Here is a 20,571-nt window from a genome sequence, read left to right as displayed (position 1 = left end):
ATATCATTCATATTTCTGATCAAATGTCCGTTCATTTCCACCTCCCCTCTTCCCTGCCACTTTTTATTCTCATTTGTTGTTGTTCAGTCACTAAATCGTGTCTGACTCTTTTGTGACCTCATGGACTATAGCCCACCAGGCTCCTCTGTCCATGGGATTTCTCAGGCAAGAATGAGTGAAAGAAAGTGAAAGTCCCTCAGTCATGTCTGACACTTTGCGACTCCATGGACTATACAGTCCATGGAATTCTCCAGGCAAGAATACTGGACTGGGTAGCCTTTCCCTTCTCCGGGGATTGAATCCAGGTCTCCCGCATTGCAGGTGGATTCTTTACCAGCTAAGTCATATGGGAAGCTCAAGAACACTGGAGTGGGTAGCCTACCCCTTCTCCAGTGGATCTTCCCGACCCAGGAATCGAACTGGGGTCTCCGGCATTGCAGGCAGATTCTTTACCAACTGAGCTATCAGGGAAGCCCAGGCAAGAATATTGGAATAGATTGCCATTTGCTTCACCAGGGGATCCTCCCAAACCAGGGATTGAACCCAAGTCTCCTGCATTGGCAGGCAGGTTCTTTGCCACTGGGCTACCAGGGAATCTTCATACTCTACCTATTTTCCTTCCTAACATTTGTATTTACCTCATGTTGTTTATTAATTTGTTTATTTTCTGAATCCCCCTACTAGAATGTAAACTTCACAAAGGCAGGAACGTTGTTTGTTCGTTGCTGTATCTGCAGTGCTTGGAGCAAAGATACTCCATAAGTAATTGTTGAATAAATTATTAGTAGGCACATGGCTTGTGGGGTTGGGGGAGATTCTGGATAGGACAGCCATTGGTAGAAGCGACTCAAGCTGTACGAGGTCCAGGCTGGCAGACAGAACATGGTATTCAACAGGAATGAACTCATAGAACAGAGGGTAAGTTATTAAATGGGTTGTTGTCCTGCAGAGAAATATTAATAGAAGGGGACAGTTGAGAACGCTGGGAGTGAACAGTGTTCATGAACAGTGTTTGTGAGTCGCGTAAGTAAAGGAATGCTTCTAGGACATGGGTGCTGGGCTTTCTGGAGGAGCCAAGTAAGGGGATAGCAAGAGCCAGGCGGGGCCTCGGTCACGGGCAATTCTTTGTGGAGTGTTGTCAGGATACACAGCATAAGCATAGAAGAGTAAGGAAGAAGCCTAGAACCAGAACTAGTAGGGCTTGTATATTTCTAACTAGAGCTCTCTGACTTCCTCATATTCAAGACCCACGCTGGTGCTAGAGGGAGATCCTGGAGTGCATGCCAGCTCCTGGTGGGGACTGGCAGCTGCTTATTCACTGCATAGTGGGCATAAAAAATGTAGACATCAAGTGTTGAACCGAAAGGAATTATAGAGGCTGGAAAGCAGCCTGTCTTCTGTTGTTTTCTAAATTTGTTTGCAACTTTTGAGTTTGTAATTGTGTTTGGATTCAGGTGTTTGGCTGGGATTAACCTTCCTTTAGATTTCTTGGATTTATGCTTAGTTTTATTCTTTCTTGGTATGTTTGTTGCTACTGATACTTATTAGTCTTCAGATCTTTTAATGTATTTGGTTATAAAAGTTATTACTGAATTCATCAACTCAAAGGTGAAATCAATCATAAAAACCACAATTATTATATATACCACCCAGATGGAAAAATGTTGCACAGTGCATTTCTTATCACTTAAATTTTTTATTTTATACTTATCAAAATAGCTTTTTTAGACTTAGACATAAATATTTTTATCTTCTATTTCACTCCTGATTTCAGCTAATTCTTGATGTGTGAAAGGCAGTATATAACATGTGCTATAACACAGCTTTGTTCTCTTTGTGATTATTTTCCTTTCTCATTTGGTTGTTGCTTTGCGGAAAAAAAAAAAAAGGTAGAGGTGGGGATTGTGGTCAGTTCTTTAATAATGAATATTTGCTTCGCTAATAACAATTTTCTACCTTGCTTCTTTCTGTGCCTTTCTGCATACCCATGTTTTTCCTCTACATTGTAAAACCAACAATGCACGAACCTCAGTTCAAACAAGGAGAGTACAGAGAGCTACGACCAACTTCGAACATGTAGGCAGCAGCAACTATAATGACCTGGCTGACGGAGATAATAATATGCCATTATTGTAAAATGCTCCCCGACTGTAGTGATAGTAAAATGTGCATCTGGGAATTGATGAAATACCATATTTAGATTTAAGGCTACTAGCTGAAGAAAGCTAGTTATAGTGCAAGCTGCTTGTTTTTGCTGGTTCTTTTTCCTTTCCCTCCTCACTTAACTGCAGCAGTTTTATAAAGCTGTCTCCCCACTGTCTTCTCTCTTTACCATGTGAATTATTTGAAGGACTTCCACTGTGTCGCAACTTCCAAGTCTACACCTCCATCCCTTTCTTGGCATCCTGTGCACCAGATACAATTTTCTCCTGCCCTCACTCCCTGCCATCTTCACACCTCAAACTGTGTGTGAGCCCAGCTGAATTCCTTAACTGTGATTCTGTTTATTCTGCTGTGTTCGGTATCCCACGAACGGCATCCTCACCTAACAATCACCTCGACTAGAAACTCTAGAAACACTTGAGAGTTTTATATTCCCCTCATCCTCACCACATCCACGCAGCTGTCACATGTTGAGAATTCTCTCTCAGCAGGCCCTTGCTTTTCTGTTCTTGCTCACTTTGCCCTCAGCTGTTTATCTTCTGATATCTGTTGAAATCGCCCTCTGATTGGAATTTTTGCCTTCACTCACTTGCCTCTTCTCTTTATTCATTTACAGTGCTACTGGCAGGTTAGTTAATCCTTTTATTATTATCCCTATTACTTTTTGGCTGCACTGGGTCTTCATTGCCACACACAGCCTTTCTCTTGTTGTAGAGAGCAGGGGTGCACTCGTGTTGTGGTGCACAGGCTCTAAGACATGGGCTTCGGTAGTTACATCGCAGGTTCTAGAGTGCGGGTCGGTAGTCGTGGCACACAGGCTTAGCTGTGCTCCACAGCATGTGGGATCTTCCCAGAACAGGGATCGAACCAACGTCCCCAGAATTGGCAGGTGGGTTTTTATCCACTGTACCATCAAGGAAGTCCAGTTAATCCTTTTAAAACATTTGCTGTCATCAAAAATCATTCCCGATTGCCTACAAAATAAACTTTAAAATTCTGAGCAGAGTATTCAGAGTCATACAGGATCTGGTGCCCGACTTCCTCACAGCTGATTTTTATATTTGACCCTCCATCATATCCTCAAGCAACAGGCCATCCTCAGTTATTTGCTGTCCTTTTTGTCTCATTTGTGCTATTTCCTTTAGCTTAGAGTGGTCTTCCCCCTTATCCCAACAACTGAAAGTCCTGTTTATCCTTTAATCCCATATAACTACAAATAATGAATTTTCCATTTGCATACCCTTAGATGGTATTTATATCATCATTGCCCAGTTTTTCCTATAGTATTTATGTATACTCGTATTCATGTTTTTCCCATGGGATACCAAGTAAGTTCCTCTGGAGTGCAAATCAAGTTTTATTCAGTTCTTTTATACCACAGCACCTGTGACAATGCCTTTTTAAGTGCGGAATGAGCTTTCTGTATATATTGAATTGATGTGAATTAAATTTTAAAATGAATTTCTTATTCATTTAATTATTGTTATAATAGTTTGGGGCACTGTATAAAATAATGAGATATAAGTGTTTTTTTCAGATAGCGGTTTGCTTTTTCCTGAATAATCTGAGTTTAAAAATACCCATTTATTCATTCCAAAGGATAATTTCTTGAGAGGAGATAGCTCCCGTAAAGTTCAGCACCAGCAGCAGAGGAAACCCAGGAAAAAAACCAAGCCTCCTGCACTTACCAAAAAACACAAGAAGAAGAGAAGGCGTGGACCTCGTCGACCCCAGAAGCCCATCCCCCCTGCAGTCCCCCAGGGGAACCTCAGCATGCCCACCAGCGTCTCACTGCCAGTGGAGGCCTCCCACATGCGGTCAGTGACTGTGCCAAGACTCACGTCTCCTTTACGTGTTCTGATTGTTCTCAGAACATCGGCTTCCTTTCCTGTTGGAAGTAGGCTAAAGGCACCCTGTGGTGTATCAGCCTAGACTCTGTAGTTTCCAGTAGGATTTTTACCAGATAGCTGACAGGTTTAGATCTGAAGTAAAGTTTTTGATTAAAACCCAAGAGAGCAGATGCTGATATTGGGAATTTAATTGTCTATTCTCAGATTTTTCTGTTTCAACAGAAATTGCATATATGTTCCAACAGAAACATTCCATCAGAAATGTGATGCATTATTAATTTTGACAGGGGTAAGCATTTTGACCCAATGAATGATGCTTCTGTTTCAGCTGCAAATTTCAGTTTTATCTTTTTCTTTTTTAAATTATTTTGGCCAGATTGAAAATTCTACCAGAAAATAGTAAGACACACTTGATAGACCAGATTGTAATTCGTTCTACTAGTACACCAAATTGCAATTCACTCTACTAATTTGCAGTAAAAATAGTATCTCAAACTGGTTTCCTTCTCTTAATACATGGGTGAAAAATTGTAGAAATATGTGACTGCATATGGTGAGGTCTGCCGTTCTGGTTTTAGATCTTAAAGTAGGCAAGGAGGTTATTTTGAGTTAGGGTTTTCCATTTCTGCTTCTGGTGACTTGGTGCAAAGGTAAAGTGGGAATGGTGGGCCAACCGTGTCATCTTCCCCAGGAGCCCGTCCACACCGGAGCTGAGCGCTGATGAGTTGCCGGATGACATTGCCAATGAGATCACTGACATTCCACACGACTTGGAATTGAACCAGGAGGACTTCTCTGACGTCCTTCCACGGCTACCTGATGACTTACAAGATTTCGATTTTTTTGAAGGTATGGTCAGTATTTTGACTCAAGAAAACTCGTTTTTCAAATGAATTTTTTTTAAAAAGAGGGAAATAGTTTTTAAAAAATATGTTCAAAGTATTCCTCCTCACATGTAACATGGACAGAAAGTATAAAGTGCCTGAAGCTATTTTATTTTCTTTAGAAGGCATACATTTTTTTAAAAATGATAAATTAGGCTTAGTAAATCAGTAGGTTTGATAGCTAGGTTTATAACTTTATTCCTTTAAAATGAGTGGTGGTGGTGGTGGTGGTGGTTTAGTCACTAAATTAAGTCCAACTCTTGCAACCCCGTGGACTGTAGCCCACCAGGCTTCTCTGTCTATGGAATTCTCCAGGCAAGAATACTGAAGTGTATTGCCATTCCCTTCTTCAAGGGATCTTTCCGACCCGGGGATTGAACCTGGGTCTCCTGCATTGAACTGAGCCACAAGGGAAGCCCCAAAATCAGTAATTTTAGTTTATTTTCTAACCTTTTCTTTTTGACTACATTGCATGGCTTATGGGATCTTTAGTTCCTTGACCAGGGGTCATGGCAGTGAAAGCGCTGAGTCCTAATCACTGGACCGCCAGGGAATGTCCCTACTTTAGTTTGTTTTTGAATAAAGACATTTTAAACTTGAGTTTATTGAACTTTTCAGAACTTGTCTTCATTTTGATATCCCACCCAGTACTTCAGTTGAAGTGCACTTTTCCACAACAAAGTTTGCTTAACCCCACCAATTGTTTAGTGCTTTCAAGGGAAATCTTTTCTACTCTGAGAATGTTTCCTTCACCATTAAAAACTGGATATTTTTATAGAGATTACTCCAGTTCCTAACAGTAGATTTTTTGATATTGGAAAGGAAATCAGTGTGGCTTCCATTTTATGAAAATTCCTTAGAAATGGGAGACATGTGAGAGGGGAAGAGCAGAGAGTAATGCACAAACGTGGGAAAAGGTAACCAACGAAGTGAGCTGAGCACTTGCTTTTGTGCTGAGATACACGTGTGAGTTCTGGGTTCTGGGTTCACGGCTGTCCCTCCAGCTGAAAGAGCCCAAGAGCAGAAGAGCTAATGGCTCCTCCTGCACAGCCTTTTGTCTCAAATGTGAACCGACTGATATGTTTTCTGTTTTAATGTCTTAATATAGCTTTGGGTAAAAACATACCTATAATCAGATAGTGACCCCGGGTTTTAAATAGGTAATCCTTAGATTCCTGAGCATTGCACAGTGTGTTGAGATGGCTGTGAGAGTGCTGTCAGTGACCCGAAAATGTGGTTCAGGCTCACCTGTCCTGCCGTGAATATGTCACTCTTGCTCTCCAACCCAGCCCTTAGTAGAATATCGTGACAGATAGTTCCAATGTATGGTTTTTGTGGTCAGGATGGCGGAAGCCCCACTGACTTGTTGATAGCTCTTGTTTACCCAGGAAAGAACGGAGACCTCCTCCCCACCACCGAAGAGGCCGAGGAACTTGAACGGGCCTTGCAGGCCGTGACTTCTCTCGAGTGCCTGAGTACCATTGGGGTGCTCACCCAGTCAGACGGTGTGCCCGTCCAGGAGCTGTCAGACAGAGGAATAGGGGTGTTCTCCACAGGGACGGGAGCGTCGGGGATCCCGTCCTTGAGCCGAGAGGTCAACACGGACCTGGGGGAGCTGCTGAATGGGCGTATAGTCCATGACAACTTCTCTAGCCTAGAGCTGGATGAGAGCCTGCTCCGTTCAGCTACCTTGTCTAACCCACCTACACCCCTGGCAGGGCAGATCCAGGGGCAGTTCTCTGCCCCCGCCAGCGTCGGCCTTACTTCTGCCACTCTGATGAGCCAGAGTGCCCTTGGGGAGAGAGCCTTCCCAGGACAGTTTCATGGACTTCATGATGGCAGCCATGCCTCCCAGAGGCCACATCCTGCCCAGCTGCTGAGCAAGGCAGATGACCTAATCACCTCACGACAGCAATACAGCAGTGATCACTCACACTCCTCGCCCCATGGAAGCCATTATGACAGCGAGCACGTGCCGTCTCCCTACAGTGACCACATCACCTCTCCCCACACGACATCCTACTCTGGTGATAACATGGCAGCTACCTTCTCAGCAGAGATGCCCGTCATGGCGCAGCACTTGCTCCCGACGCCACTTGAGGTGCCACTCGGAGGGGTCGTGAACCCCAGAACTCACTGGGGCAGTCTCCCCGTCAACCTCGGAGACCCCTCTCCGTTCAGCAACCTTCTCGTCGCTGATGGGCATCTTCTTTCCACGTCCCTCTCCACGCCGCCCACCACTTCGAACTCAGAGACCACACAGCCTGCCTTCGCCACCGTGACCCCCAGCAGCTCCAGTGTGCTTCCGGGGTTACCGCAGACCAGCTTCAGTGGCATGGGGCCTTCCGCTGAACTGCTGGCCTCCACCTCCCCCAAGCAGCAACTCCCTCAGTTCAGCGCAGCCTTCGGCCACCAGCTGAGTTCTCACAGTGGCATTCCCAAGGACCTGCAGCCCAGCCACAGCTCGATAGCGCCTCCCACAGGCTTCACAGTAACAGGTGCCACAGCTACAAGTACCAATAACGCGTCTCCTCCCTTTACCTCCCCTAACTGAGCGTGTCTGTGTGTTTGCAGGCAGGTGGGGAACCTGGTGTTTTCTATCTTCTTTTCCCTCTTTATCACCCACCCCCTCTGCCCTTTTTCCTAAAGAAGATTTTAAAAATAACAAACGGGGACTAGAGGAGAACTCCCCTTTTCCAGTTAAACAAGTTCCCCCTGCGGTGGACCTCGCTTCAGTGTTCACATGTGCTCCTTGGCACTGGTGCTCGTTCCCTCCTGGCGGGTCCACCTTCCCCCCAATGGTTTCCTTAGCGGCTCAGCACAGTGACTGGATAGAATCGACTTTCAGCAGCAAGTCCTAGAAGTGGAAGATACCTCAGATTACCAGTGCCCTTTACTATTTCCTAGTATTGCAGATCAACGCTTTCCATTCTAATACCAGGTCTTTACACAGGTGGTTCTAGCTAGAATGAGCCTGTTCATCGAGTTCTGTGTAAGAGATGGCAAATGGTGTGCAGAGGCAGATTCAGGCCTCTGTCTAAGCACTAACTGCTCAAACACCACATGAGGCCAGGATTCCATTCCTAATTGTGATCATGTTTAATTAAAAAGAAAAAGAATTAGTCTTTTGACTGCCTGTGTGTATGTGTGCACCCACGCGTGTATTTCTGTGCAGGGCAGGAAGCAGCTGTCCCATTGGTTTTTTTTTTTTTTCTTATTTCCTAATAAGTAGAAGTCTCTTCTCCTTTCCCACATCTCAGTGCCCTAATAAGGTTGGTCATTCTTTCCCACTGAGTTAGCCGACCTTGGTAAATGGAGAAGGGTGGCGGTCTGGCGGCGTGAGTAGCACAACCCTTTTCTGCTAAGTTAGCCCAGAACACAAAAAGCTGAATTCACATCAGTGCCCGGCGGATGTGATGAAGAGCTTGGCCAGAGGGACTGCAGGGGTTGCTGCGATTCTGAGGTCTGGTGGTTGGTTGCGTTGCCTTTTTAGACACACATTTGTTTCTGAATCCCTCTTCCATGGAATATATTCGCAAGATGTAATTAAAGAAAATATTTTGATGTGAAAAGCAGGATAGTTCAAGATTGGTTTGGAGAGATGGGATCTGTGAACTCCTTGATCCATCTTTTGCTTTGGGATTTTTCATGTTTACAGTAGTGATTCTTTGGTAAAGTTTGTAAAATGTTGATGACACTTGTAGAATCAATGTACCAGTTGTGAAGTGACATGTAATATCTGAAGGATATACATTTTAAATTTTTCTTTCAAAGCAAAATATGGAAATTAGACATAAATCTTACTCACCCTTTGGTACTTTTAAAATAATTTTAAGTATTTAGGTTTAAGTTTGGGGAACTTTTTTGAAATACCAGATCTTGAAGGTTAAAAGTCATATTGGATAGTTTAGTAAGTTGGTGACTATGAGATGAATATGTGAGGTTTCTTTTTAACTTGCCTTCTCCCCAACCCCCCACCCTCCGTGGAACTAGATTTTAAAGGCATCTGTTCTCTGCTTTTGCTGAGAAGTTTCACTGTCCCTTGAGATACCATTGGCTATTTATACCTGAATCTAGTCTAATTTACATATATATATTTTAAAAGATGCGTAGAGAGAACATATCTATTAATGATGTGATATAATAATTCATTTGTCAGGGAATATTTGATCTTAATTCCTTTTCAATAGGTAAAGATTTGGATGTATTTTCCTACTTCCTCTATGTATTTCTCTTTATGCCATGCTAATTCTAACCAGTCCCTTCTTTTGAAAGCTTTTCTTTCTCTGCTTTTTAAAGGAATGATGGTGATCAGCAGGCATTATGCAGATACCACGTGCCTGAGATTATGGAGGGGTAATGTCACATGACTGTATGAAATCATGATATGCCCTATTTTGTATTTATTGAAGTTTTCTTTTTGTGGGCCAAAAATATGTTTGTAATATATTTAGGTTTTTTTTAATCATGATAATTGATTGGAAGATTTATTTTTTAATAGCTTTGCCTTTTTTGCAGATTGAGAAATTTCTAAATTATAAAATTATGTCACAAAGCAAAATTATATTTGGTAGCACCGTAAATTTTTATTCTGAATGGTGAGAACAGATAATCTGAATATTTCTCACCTGTGAACCTATGTTAGTAAGCTTTTTAATTTTAATGTACTGTAATGAAATGATTATGTGTAGTTACCTCCGCTCAAAAGTGTCATTTAGTTCACTGAACTCTTCATATCCCATTATAACCATCACATGCTAATTGTCCATTCTTAGTGATTCGATTCCGTCTCCATTGTGTACTAATCACAGGTTGTAGCAGAGCAGCCCGTTGACTTTCTTTTTTACTGAGGTAAAAGTGGTACATACACATTGACTTTCTTATCAGCCCTTCTTTGACAGTGAAGGGAAAGTCATGGGATGTCGATTTGAATTTTCCTGGCAATTTGTCCCTTGTGGTAGCTGCTTAAAATTCTTCAGTTATCAAAACTGAGTTTGCAGTAAGTTGCACATTTTATTGTTTGCAATTTTCTGTTTTCTGTGCATTTTTAAGCCCTTTCCTGCTTTCTGGTAAGGAGGCATGAAATGATCAGGAATGTTGCCAGTTACAGCTTCACACCAAAAACTTTTGAGTAAATTTGTTTTTGTGTAGATGCCCATGATAATAGCTGAAGAAAGGGCACCCGTAGAAAGTACCCGTGTAGATTTAAGAAAGTAGCAAAAAAAATTTTTTTTCTTCCATTTTGTCTACTTCAAAACAAATATCCAAGCTTGCGATTCACTTTACTCTTGCTGTTTCTTGTGAGTCCCTTTTTGGAAAGAGAAGAACATCTGTGAACCCAGAGATAACCGTTACGTTGTTGGTTGAGCTAATGGAGCAATTTTAGTCTCTTAGCAGCAGGTTTGCTATTAACATGGAAAGAAAGGAATGAAATATCTTTTACTCCAGAAATATGAAAATTAGTGTCTTTTAAAATAGCACTTAATGCTCCAATAAGGCAGTACTGGAATCAGAAACAAATTTTATATAAAGTTCTATCTTACTACGTGGATACTAGTTGTCATTTTAGTGTTAAAACTCAACTCATGAGAAATAGTGGCAAAGAAGGTTCACTCTGTTTCTGCAGTTCTTTGGGACCATTTATAAAGGCCAGTTAGATTGTGTCAATGTGATTCAATTTACAAAGTTGCTGCAGTTAATGGATACATTCTGTGCTCTGGGAATCTGAATTCCATGCTAATGTATAATGTTCACTGGCTGTGATCTACAGCATCCGAAGGAAAGATGTGTTTTTCTCCTTTACGGTCTCTACATAACTGTTAATATTATTTTAGTTAAAGTGCTTAAGACATTGATTTTCCCCTGTAAAAATGGCTTAGCTATTTGCACATCTGGGTAGATTATGTCGTTAGTAAACAATCCACAATAGTAAATAGCAATTACATTTAACCCACCAAGTGACAGACTATGCAATGGAAAAATTTTCTAATTATCACCACATAGCTTATATGGCGAAGAATTCTTTTCTCTAGTAACCTACCATGTGAACTAGAACTGTCTCATAAATGACTTCTTGAGCAATTTCATGTTGGCTGGCAGTTTGATGTGCCTAGAGTCCCTCCATGAAAAGAGTATAATTTAATGAGAAGCAAATAGTAGGTATGGACATAAAGTCGGAAAAAAATTTTTCTTTTCCTTAAAATCATAGTTATTGAGTGGTTTAAGGCTAAAGAAAGCGAATACTTTTATCTTTGCCAAATAATTATTTATAAGATTTATTTCTTAAATAAGCCTAATCTCTCAACTGTAAGTTAAGTAGCATCATTTTCTGTGACTAACACTAAAGCTTTTCCTTATCAGAGGTCGTTCGGTCCATGATCGTAAATCCACAGAGGCCAAGACAGTGTCCATGATACACACAGCTGCCCTACCTGTGTGATTTTCTTCTTACCTGAAAAAAATATTTCTGTTGATCCATACTATTGGGCTTTTATCATTTGGCACTAGAATTTGAGCCTGTGTAGGTCACCCCTGTCCTGTAAGTTCACTGATACTTGCCTGCAGTCCTTCCTGTGCCCCTGCCTTGTGGGGCTGGTAATGGTGGTGGTAGCTTCATCCGCAGTGTTTGTGGGAGGGAAGTTGCTTTTTTCTCCAAGTGAGTTCAAAAGGTTGCTGTGGTTTGTTATTGCAAAGAGCTGAGGCTATTAATAACACTAAACTATCATTTCAAGCTAATAGGTTTGAAATTCATTTAAAATTTGTTTAGGTATTTAGTTTCTGGTTTCTTCATCCTCTTTCTTTTTAGCCTTCTTTTAACACTTATAAAATTCTGTTTTTAATCTGGTATATATAGAATAATGCAGTGGTTGTTTAAATGGTCAACAGAATTCTGCAGTTTAATGAGGCAATTTAAAGGATTCCCTGGAAGAAAGTGTAGTCAGTCCGAATGTTTCATCACAGACAGCTACATTGCTCCAAGGATTTTTTTTTCCTGCCGAGAATTATATTTCTTGGAGAAAGGTGAGTGTGGAAATATATATGTGACAGAACATAGGTTTTGTTTGCCCCCCAATACATTGGAAACAACTGAATTTTAATGGGCATTCTATAGAAAAGTAAAACAATGTAGTGACTGCTTACTACCTTGAACTTTATAAAGATTTCTAATATCATATTGAAGTGAAGTGAAGTTGCTCAGTCGTGTGCAACTCTTTGCCACCCCATGGACTGTAGCCCACCAGGCTGCTTCATCCATGGAATTCTCCGGGCAAAAATACTGGAGTGGGTTGCCATTTCCTTAGCTCCGAGGGGCTCTTCCCGACCTAGGGATCAAACCCAGGTCTCCCACATTGCAGGCAGACACTTTGCCCTCTGAGCCACCAGGGAAGCCCAATATCATATATTGGAGGGACACAAAATCCATGTTTAGTAAATTAAAGCAATGTTTTTTTTTAATAATACTATCTTTAAAAAGATGTAATAAGAGGTCAGTGAAGAATATATTTGAATATCTCAAGTGTTTTTTTCTGATCAGTGAGTTAGGAAAGAAAACATAAACCATAAATGAGTAGTTATGTCTCTTCTAATAACCAGTGTCATTAATGCAAAAATTGTGGGTCAAACTTAGCCTTATTTCTAAATAGCAAAAATTCTCTCTTTTTACTCCTCCTCTGATTTTTTGTTAGCTTCCCTCTCTCTGCACTGTGACACAGAGCAAAGGAAAGGAAATGTGGCATTTGAGAGAGAGTGAAAGAGCAAATGTGGGATGACTTTTTTTCCCCCAGGTTCCCAAAGCTTGGGAATGTTTGGCTACTTTGAATGGCAGCGTTGCGGTGGCCTCAAGTGCAGTCTGGGAAAACAGTCTTCTAAGAGAAAACCTGTCTCCCTCTTAGCAAAGTAGGAGAGCACAGCTTTCCTTCCGTTTTTCCCTTCTGCCTGCTTGCTCAGCCCACCCCCAGCACACACACATGCATGATCTGTACTGCTCCTGGCCCAAGAGAACCTTTTCTTTCACTAGGTTCTTTTTTTTTTAAGCTGGGGGCCGCTGAAGTAAGCTCTATATGCACCCAAAGTTCCTCATGGAAAACTTTTCAACATGCAGTGCAGAAGGCTCCTGTGCAGTTTAAACGCCACCCTTGCTTTTTCTTGGAGGATAGACTGATTTGCCCTGATATGGCTCCACCCTGTGTCACTGAAGTACAATTGGCTCCAGCTGATGAGCCTGGAAGGGATGGGGAAGTTTGGTACTTAGTACGTTGTCTTCATCTGCTCGGAAGGGTTGAATCAGTTCCTCTCAACAGTGATAATTCTTTTCACTGTATAGTATTGAGTATGTCTCAGGGATTCCTTGTGGAAATTAGGGCAGTTTTTAAAATAAGAAATTAGTTTTAAAAGCAACTAAAGGTGACTCATCATTGAGAGAGCGCAGGAAAGAGAAAACGTTTGGTTTCGTAGCCCATGGTGTCTTGCTTGGGACGCTTCTCCTCCTTCAGGCTCTCATCTCAGCCTCAGCATACAGAATCCTTTCCCACCATGCACAGCTTTAAAACTTTTATTTAAAAATTTCCTTCCCCAATGAGCTTTCAGAATACTTATTGTAGATTTTAAGAGAAAAGGTATATTAATTTATGCTATTAACATCACCTCATAAATTATAAGTTTTATACTAAAGCTGTATTGAGTGTAATGAATTATGTTGCCTATGTGTTTAATAGCTAAAAATTATATATGAGCTTTTTTTTCTTTTTTTTTGACAAAACAAACTAGTGAAGCACCTTTTTACACTGGATCTCTGCCGTGTCAAGGTGTATAGCTATCCTTTGCTACCTTGCAGATATATAAAATAGAAGGATATCCTGGGGCCTCAAAATGTAGAACACCTTTAGACCATTTATTCCTGCTCATAGAACCGTTGAGAAATCACGTTTCCTTAGTCAATGATCTGTGGTTTACACTTAAGATGGCTAGAAGCTTAGTTACAGGGTAAATAGAAATACATAGATCAAGTAAAAACTCCCAACTACTGTAGCTGGAATTTGTAAATTAAGTTTTTAAGACCTCTTTTATTTCCTATGGATTTATTCTTTTAATTACAGTTTATTCTGTAAGTTGGGAAGTAAAATAGGAAAAATAATAAATCTAGATGTTCTCAGTGTCTTATTCAGGAACTTTTTATCCCTCCTCACTAAGGAATTCCCACTGTGACTTAAAAATAGAATTAAAGTACTTGTGTGCATGTATTTGTCTGTGTTTTTACACACATGCAAAAATATACATTGGGGGCACGTGTATGAGAGAAATGAATGTGTGCTTACATAAAAAGAGAAAGGCAACAGAATGTATGGTAGAAATACGATTTATTTAGTTGAGGGCGTTGGAGTTCCTTTCTCATTGTCTCTGTTGTATAAATACACCAAGTTCTTGATTGTGTTATGTTAAAAGGCTAGCTCTGATATCATGTGCATTTTATGTCAAGCTTTTGATTAGCTTATGCTACGTTTTTAAAATAACACAAGAAACAGCAGGTTCTAAGACCAGCCTCTTGCTTTTCAGTGTAAAAATAAGAGAAAAACAGACCTGGACATGAGCTGTGTTTGTCTATTGGGGTGATGGGACCAGAGATCAGTTGAACCTTTTTTATGTTAATAATAGATTTCTTCATATTCTGAGTTATAAAATATTATGGATCACCTTTTCTTGGTGAAATAAAAGTAGAGGCCTTTTATAAGGAATGACATTTTTAAAGGGGCTCCTTTGTTTAAAGAGTTGGTGGGATCATTTCACCATGCACATTTCAAAGCTGGGTTGATTTCAGTTATTTCCAAAAATTTTTTTAAATTACTCAGTTGTGTTGTTATTTTATGAAGTTAGCATGCCCCCAAACCACCATATTTTGGCTATAGGAAAATTATGCTACCCTTGACTTTTTATCTGGTTTATATGCAATTTAAAAAAAAAAAATGCATTCCTGTATTTTGAGTTTTGTCATTTTGCTATACATTCATTACTGAAGTGTCTGGTGGTCTAAAATAGTCAAAGCTAGAGTTTTATTAAATGCTCCAATCACATTTATTTTTAACATTAAAAAATCATACTTTGAAACATGTTAAAACAACTGATAAATAACGTCTGGATTTGTTGTTCTTTGAAGCCTCATTCATTTTAGATATACTCAAGACCTAGGAAAGCTTTTTGTATGTTTTTACAGTTGTATTTTTTGCAGCATCTCCCAGTTTCATTCACTCTTGCTTTATGGATTTTTAAAAAATCTGCGTATTTCTTGTACATATGCATGCAAATGAAAGAAGGGAGGTTGTATTGGTGCCATTTCTCCCTTCAGTTACTGGTTAATGGGATTTGCTAGAATAAATTCCCCCGATTGAAGGGTGAAGCTAAGCCCTTTTGTGTATATCTGTACAGAGATGTGTATATGGGATGTGGTGGCACTTTGCTGAATGTGAACTTGCCTTGTCGATGGAAAGATTGAGAAGTATTATGTTTATTTATACATTTGTATAAATCTATATATACACGTATGTATATGTGTGTGTATAGATAAATCTATATACATATATTTCCCTAAAAGAAAAAAGTGTGTGTATAATAGATAAACAGCCTTTGTTAAGCAAGATTATACATCTTTGGAGAATTGTGGATTATTCTATAAGCAAGAAGAGGGACAGTCTAGCGTAATTATCAGAGCATACAAAGATGAAGGTCCTTAGGATTATAGTCTTGTTTATGAATTCCTCTTAGAACTGTTCTTACTGGCCAATCCCACTATTCTTCATTTTCATTGACTTCTAAGTCAGTCTCTCACCACTTAAAAATCACGCTTCTTTGTGTTTCTTTCTCCTTTATTAGGTCCTTTTCGCCAGAATCATTTGGCCTAACCATATTTCATTAACACTTCATTTGTCTCTGAAATTTCCTGGAAGACACAAATTTTGGCAATACTTTCTATGGTAATTTTGAAAATTGGGCATCATTTGTCTCAAAAACAACCAACCAATAAACAAAAGACCAACATTCAAACAGAACTACTTTGAAAGTTTTACCTAGACAATTTGGGGATGTTTTACTTAAATTGAAAAAATATAATTGTGCTTTTATGATTGACATTAGTATTATATTTATTTTGTCATTTATTGTGACTAATTTGTCATTTTAAAATTTTGTTTTACTTTGTGATTTGATCATACTTTTACCATTTTCATTTTAATGGAAAGCCTCTTGAATTCTATAACTCATTTTCTTCATGATGAAACTGCTCTAATGAATTCTGCTATATTTCCTTTTGACTTTTCTCACATTTGTGACATCTGGTTTAACTTTGCTGCAGCTTTCTGGAAAACTTGCATCCCTATATATTGTGCCTTTAAAGCTTTTATGCACACACAGACAGAAGTGTATATATACATGTTGGAGCATGTGTACATATACTTTCCTATATACTCACACAGTATGTCTCTAGTATATATTGTGTGAGTGAATATATAGATATTCAAAGGCAATGAAATGTTGCTCTCTAGATATATATGTATATAAATAGTGTCGATATATTGTATATACACATGTATATGTATGAGTTTTAAATGGCAATCTTTTACATTTAGCAAAATGCTACCCCTACTGGAATATTGTCACTGCAATAGCAGTTGTATGTAATGATTTAAAATACATTATCAAAAGTTATTTAAAGAACATTTAGAAGTCTCATCTAAAGAGGTCCACACATTATTTATTTCTCCTCTTTTTCCTTTTATTGTTATTTTTTTTTTTTTTAACTGAAAGGGAGACTGTCATTTTAAAAATGCCACCTATCCCAGGAGAGGAAGAGAACTGGAGACTCACTTGAGGCCCCTTATATGTCTTCCTCTCTCTGAAATGGAGATATACCACAAACCAGCCTGTTTATTTCAGTTATAAAGCAACCCTAACATTTCCATTACCGTATGTCATCCACCATCTCCCAGATCAACTTAATTCACCAATTTGCCTCTTCCTTTCATTAATAATTAATGATCATTGAGATCATTTTGCCTGGGGGAAGTTAACTACTCTCTAGCTGCAGGGAAATTTATCACCTACTTGTTATTCTGCCTTGTTCAAAATTCAACTTTGAGAGAAGACAGCTCTCTCATGAAGCTATCTTAAGCAGGTTTTACATTTATTTAGTCAAAGGTCTTCCCAGACATTTTTTTTTTTTTTTTAAAGAACTCCAAGTCTGCATGTACCCGACCTAGATTTAATTCTTACTCCCCACAGCTTCAGGTATTTTTCCTTAGTATATCAGTTTGACATGCTGAATGGAAGAATACTAAGAAAAAACTGTTCAGTATTTTATTTTGTGATGAGTTGGCAGCAGATTCCATTTCAAGACCTTCTAGAGAGAGGAGTGTAGATGGACAATCCTAAATTGTAAGATGTTAACAAAAAACAGATGGAGTAAGAATACCCTGAAGACACAAATAGAGAAGTTGGGGTTTGAGGGATTTCACAGAGTAGCTTAGCTAAAACTTGATATCAGAAGCAGCCTTTAACAGAAGCCTCTTGGCAGTTGTATGGTACTAACCAGAGTACTGAAGTGCACGCTGAAACCAAGTTGCAGTGGGAAATCAAAGGTGAGGTAACAGGTTCAAAACCAGTAAAACAACAGGTTGCACAGTTTTGAAATATGTTCTAACAAAGTAGCTGCACGGTAGCAAGGACGAGCCGTCCTCAAAGCCCTTTTCAGTGTTCTCCTTTACCTTGGCACACAAGTATGTTCAACAGGCCATACATTAGAATATAGATACAAAAAAAAAAAAATTTAAAGCTGCTTAAAGGGAACTTACAAACTGAGACTCTTCTCTATGTTAATAGTGGCTAGAAGCTTAGTTATATGCACAAAAGCTAGAAGCCACTTGTTTCTACTCAGATTGTAGGAGCAAGATGAGATTGGCAGGTTTGGGGACAGGGCCCCCAGTTCTGAGGAAAGGCGTATCCATGATATTGGGTGTGCTATTGCTGGTGGGGAGACCACATTTGGGGAAATGATGGGCTTTGGTTTGTAATTTCCCTTTAAACAAGAAGAGATGGCTCACATTTTCCATGTATATCTCAATGAATGTACTGTATTACCATTTTAAAAATTTGATGAAATAATAATGGATTGGTCTCCTTTTGTTTTCTGGTCCTTGTTTAATTTGTTTAAGGGTTTTTGTATACAAAAGTTTACATTTTTATGTATATTTTTCTTGTGTAAAAACTGATGTAATATGTGTATAAAACACTGTATGTATTATCTGTATATAGTGTGACAAAATGATTTTCTTTCTTTCTTTTGGATGTATTAATAAATCTTGCTGTGAAGTAGCCTTGCTGTTGGTTTAATTTCTTTTGCCTGGATGTTGATGGAAGCTGTTAATCCAGAGTAAGGATTTTTTCCCCTTTGTTAGCTAGAGTATATATACATGTTTTTTATATCTTATATTTTGGCAAGAACTCCGGGGGGCTTTATTCATGGTTTAGACTAACAGTGATTAACATGTATCATATCTGTGGATCAATTAAGTGCTACTCAAAGTGACTTTAAAGTGGTATCCAACCTTGAAATCCAAGCAGAAGTTGCATAGGAAATTGTTACGTACTATAATGGAGGTCTTGCAAGTCAGTTTCTATTTAATTTATCAGGAGCACCTTTTTCTCTTCATTTTCATAGTTTGAAAAGTATAAGAACAACTTCATGTTGTATAACCAAAGTAGTACAAACAAAAGACTTTTAACACTCCTCCTTTAAGGCATTATCAAGTGCCTGCCTTGTATCCTTGAAATTGAATTACTTTTTTTTTTTAGTATGTAGATTGGAATGCTTCATTTTCTATGCTGAGGAATTGTGTGGTACTGATAGAGGCTAGGACAAAATTCACAAAGAAAAATTAGTAATGTTCTAATCACACTTTCCTCTTGTAGAGATGTATGATTTTTTATTTTTGTGGGACATTATTTAAAAGCTTATTTTTTATTATTTGTTTTTGGTTGTGCTGGGTCTTTGTTGCTCCGTGGGCTCTTCTCTAGATGCGGCAGATGAGGACTACTCTCTAGTTGTAGTGTGCAAGCTTCTCACTGCGGTGGCTTCTCGTTGCAGCTCCCGGGCGCTCGAGCACAGGCTCAATAGTTGTGGCTCACGGGCTTAGTTGCTCCGTGGCATGTGGGATCTTCCCAGATGAGGGACCGAACCTGTCTCCTGCATTGGCAGGCAGATTCTTTTCCACTGAGCCTCCAGGGAAGCCTCTTGAACTTTTTTTTTCTTGATCTCTAATCCAGGCATGTACATTCCAGAATTGTACTTTGCTTCTCTAAAGTTAACATCCTGCAGCTAGCTAGAAGCAGATGTCCACGACACTAATGTAACGGCCAACACTGACAGAGCTTCATTCATCCATCTCTCTGCCTTTGAAACTGACAAGTTATGAAGACTAATGTTTGGCATTGATCTATCCATGTTTTTGGTTATATGGTAGTTGATTTTGAACTCTTGTTCTTTTCTACTTAAGGATGCTTTTCTTCTTTTTTTAATATAAATTTACTTATTTTAATTGGAGGCTATTTACTTAACAATATTGTATTGGTTTTGCCATACATCAACATGAATCTGCCACGGGTGTACACGTGTTCCCCGTCCTGAATCCCTCTCCTACCTCCCTCCCCATACCATCCCTCAGGGTCATCCCAGTGCACCAGCCCCGAGCACCCTGCATCATGCATCGAATCTGGACTGGCGATTCGTTTCACATATAATATACATGTTTCAATGCCACTCTCCCAAATCATTCCACCCTCGCCCTCTCCCACAGAGTCCATAAGACTGTTCTATACATCTGTGTGTCTTTTGCTGTCTCGCATACAGGGTTATCCTTACCATCTTTCTAAATTCCATATATATGCGTTAGTGTACTGTATTGGTGTTTTTCTTTCTGGCTTACTTCACTGTATAATAGGCTCCAGTTTCATCTACCTCATTAGAACTGATTCAAATGTATTCTTTTTAATGGCTGAGTAACACTCCATTGTGTATATGTACCACAGCTTTCTTATCCATTCGTCTGCTGATGGACATCTAGGTTGCTTCCATGTCCTGGCTATTATAAACAGTGCTGTGATGAACATTGGGGTATACGTGTCTCTTTCAATTCTGATTTCCTTGGTGTGTATGCCCAGCAGTGGGATTGTTGGGTCGTATGGCAGTTCTATTTCCAGTTTTTTAAGGAATCTCCACACTGTTCTCCATAGTGGCTGAACTAGTTTGCATTCCCACCAACAGTGTAAGAGGGTTCCCTTTTCTCCACACCCTCTCCAGCATTTATTGCTTGTAGAATTTTGGATCGCAGCCATTCTGACCAGCATGAGATGGTACCTCATTGTTGTTTCGATTTGCGTTTCTCTGATAATGGGTGATGTTGAGCATCTTTTCATGTGCTTGTTAGCCATCTGTATGTCTTCTTTGGAGAAATGTCTGTTTAGTTCTTTGGCCCATTTTTTGATTGGGTCGTTTGGAATTGAGCTACAGGAGTTGCTTGTATATTTTTGAGATTAGTTGTTTGTCAGTTGCTTCATTTGCTATTATTTTCTCCCATTCTGAAGGCTGTCTTTTCACCTTGCTTATAGTTGCCTTTGTTGTACGGAAGTTAAGG

The 20,571-nt window shown here is 39.6% G+C and overlaps 1 protein-coding gene across 10 annotated transcripts in view; it reads left to right on the top strand.

The window, feature by feature from the left end:
- Positions 1 to 18,253, top strand: part of INO80D (INO80 complex subunit D) — a 68,303-nt gene extending 50,050 nt beyond the window's left edge. For 6 of the 10 annotated variants that reach the window (XM_042244079.1, XM_042244077.1, XM_042244078.1 and 3 more), the window contains 3 exons: positions 3,763 to 3,980; positions 4,705 to 4,862; positions 6,271 to 18,253. In XM_042244079.1, coding sequence (XP_042100013.1) covers positions 3,763 to 3,980; positions 4,705 to 4,862; positions 6,271 to 7,451 — 1,557 coding nt within the window. In that variant the 3' untranslated portion in view covers positions 7,452 to 18,253. The remainder of the gene's footprint in view (positions 1 to 3,762; positions 3,981 to 4,704; positions 4,863 to 6,270) is intronic. The other 4 variants (XM_060410284.1, XM_027965117.2, XM_060410282.1 and 1 more) reach the window with 1 other exon arrangement.
- Positions 18,254 to 20,571: the final 2,318 nt, after the last annotated feature.

This window comes from Ovis aries, chromosome 2, assembly GCF_016772045.2.
Source record: "Ovis aries strain OAR_USU_Benz2616 breed Rambouillet chromosome 2, ARS-UI_Ramb_v3.0, whole genome shotgun sequence".
In the NCBI taxonomy this organism is placed as follows: domain Eukaryota; kingdom Metazoa; phylum Chordata; class Mammalia; order Artiodactyla; family Bovidae; genus Ovis; species Ovis aries.
The sequence above is the reverse complement of the archived record's forward strand: the minus strand, read 5'-3'. Positions and strand labels throughout refer to the sequence as shown.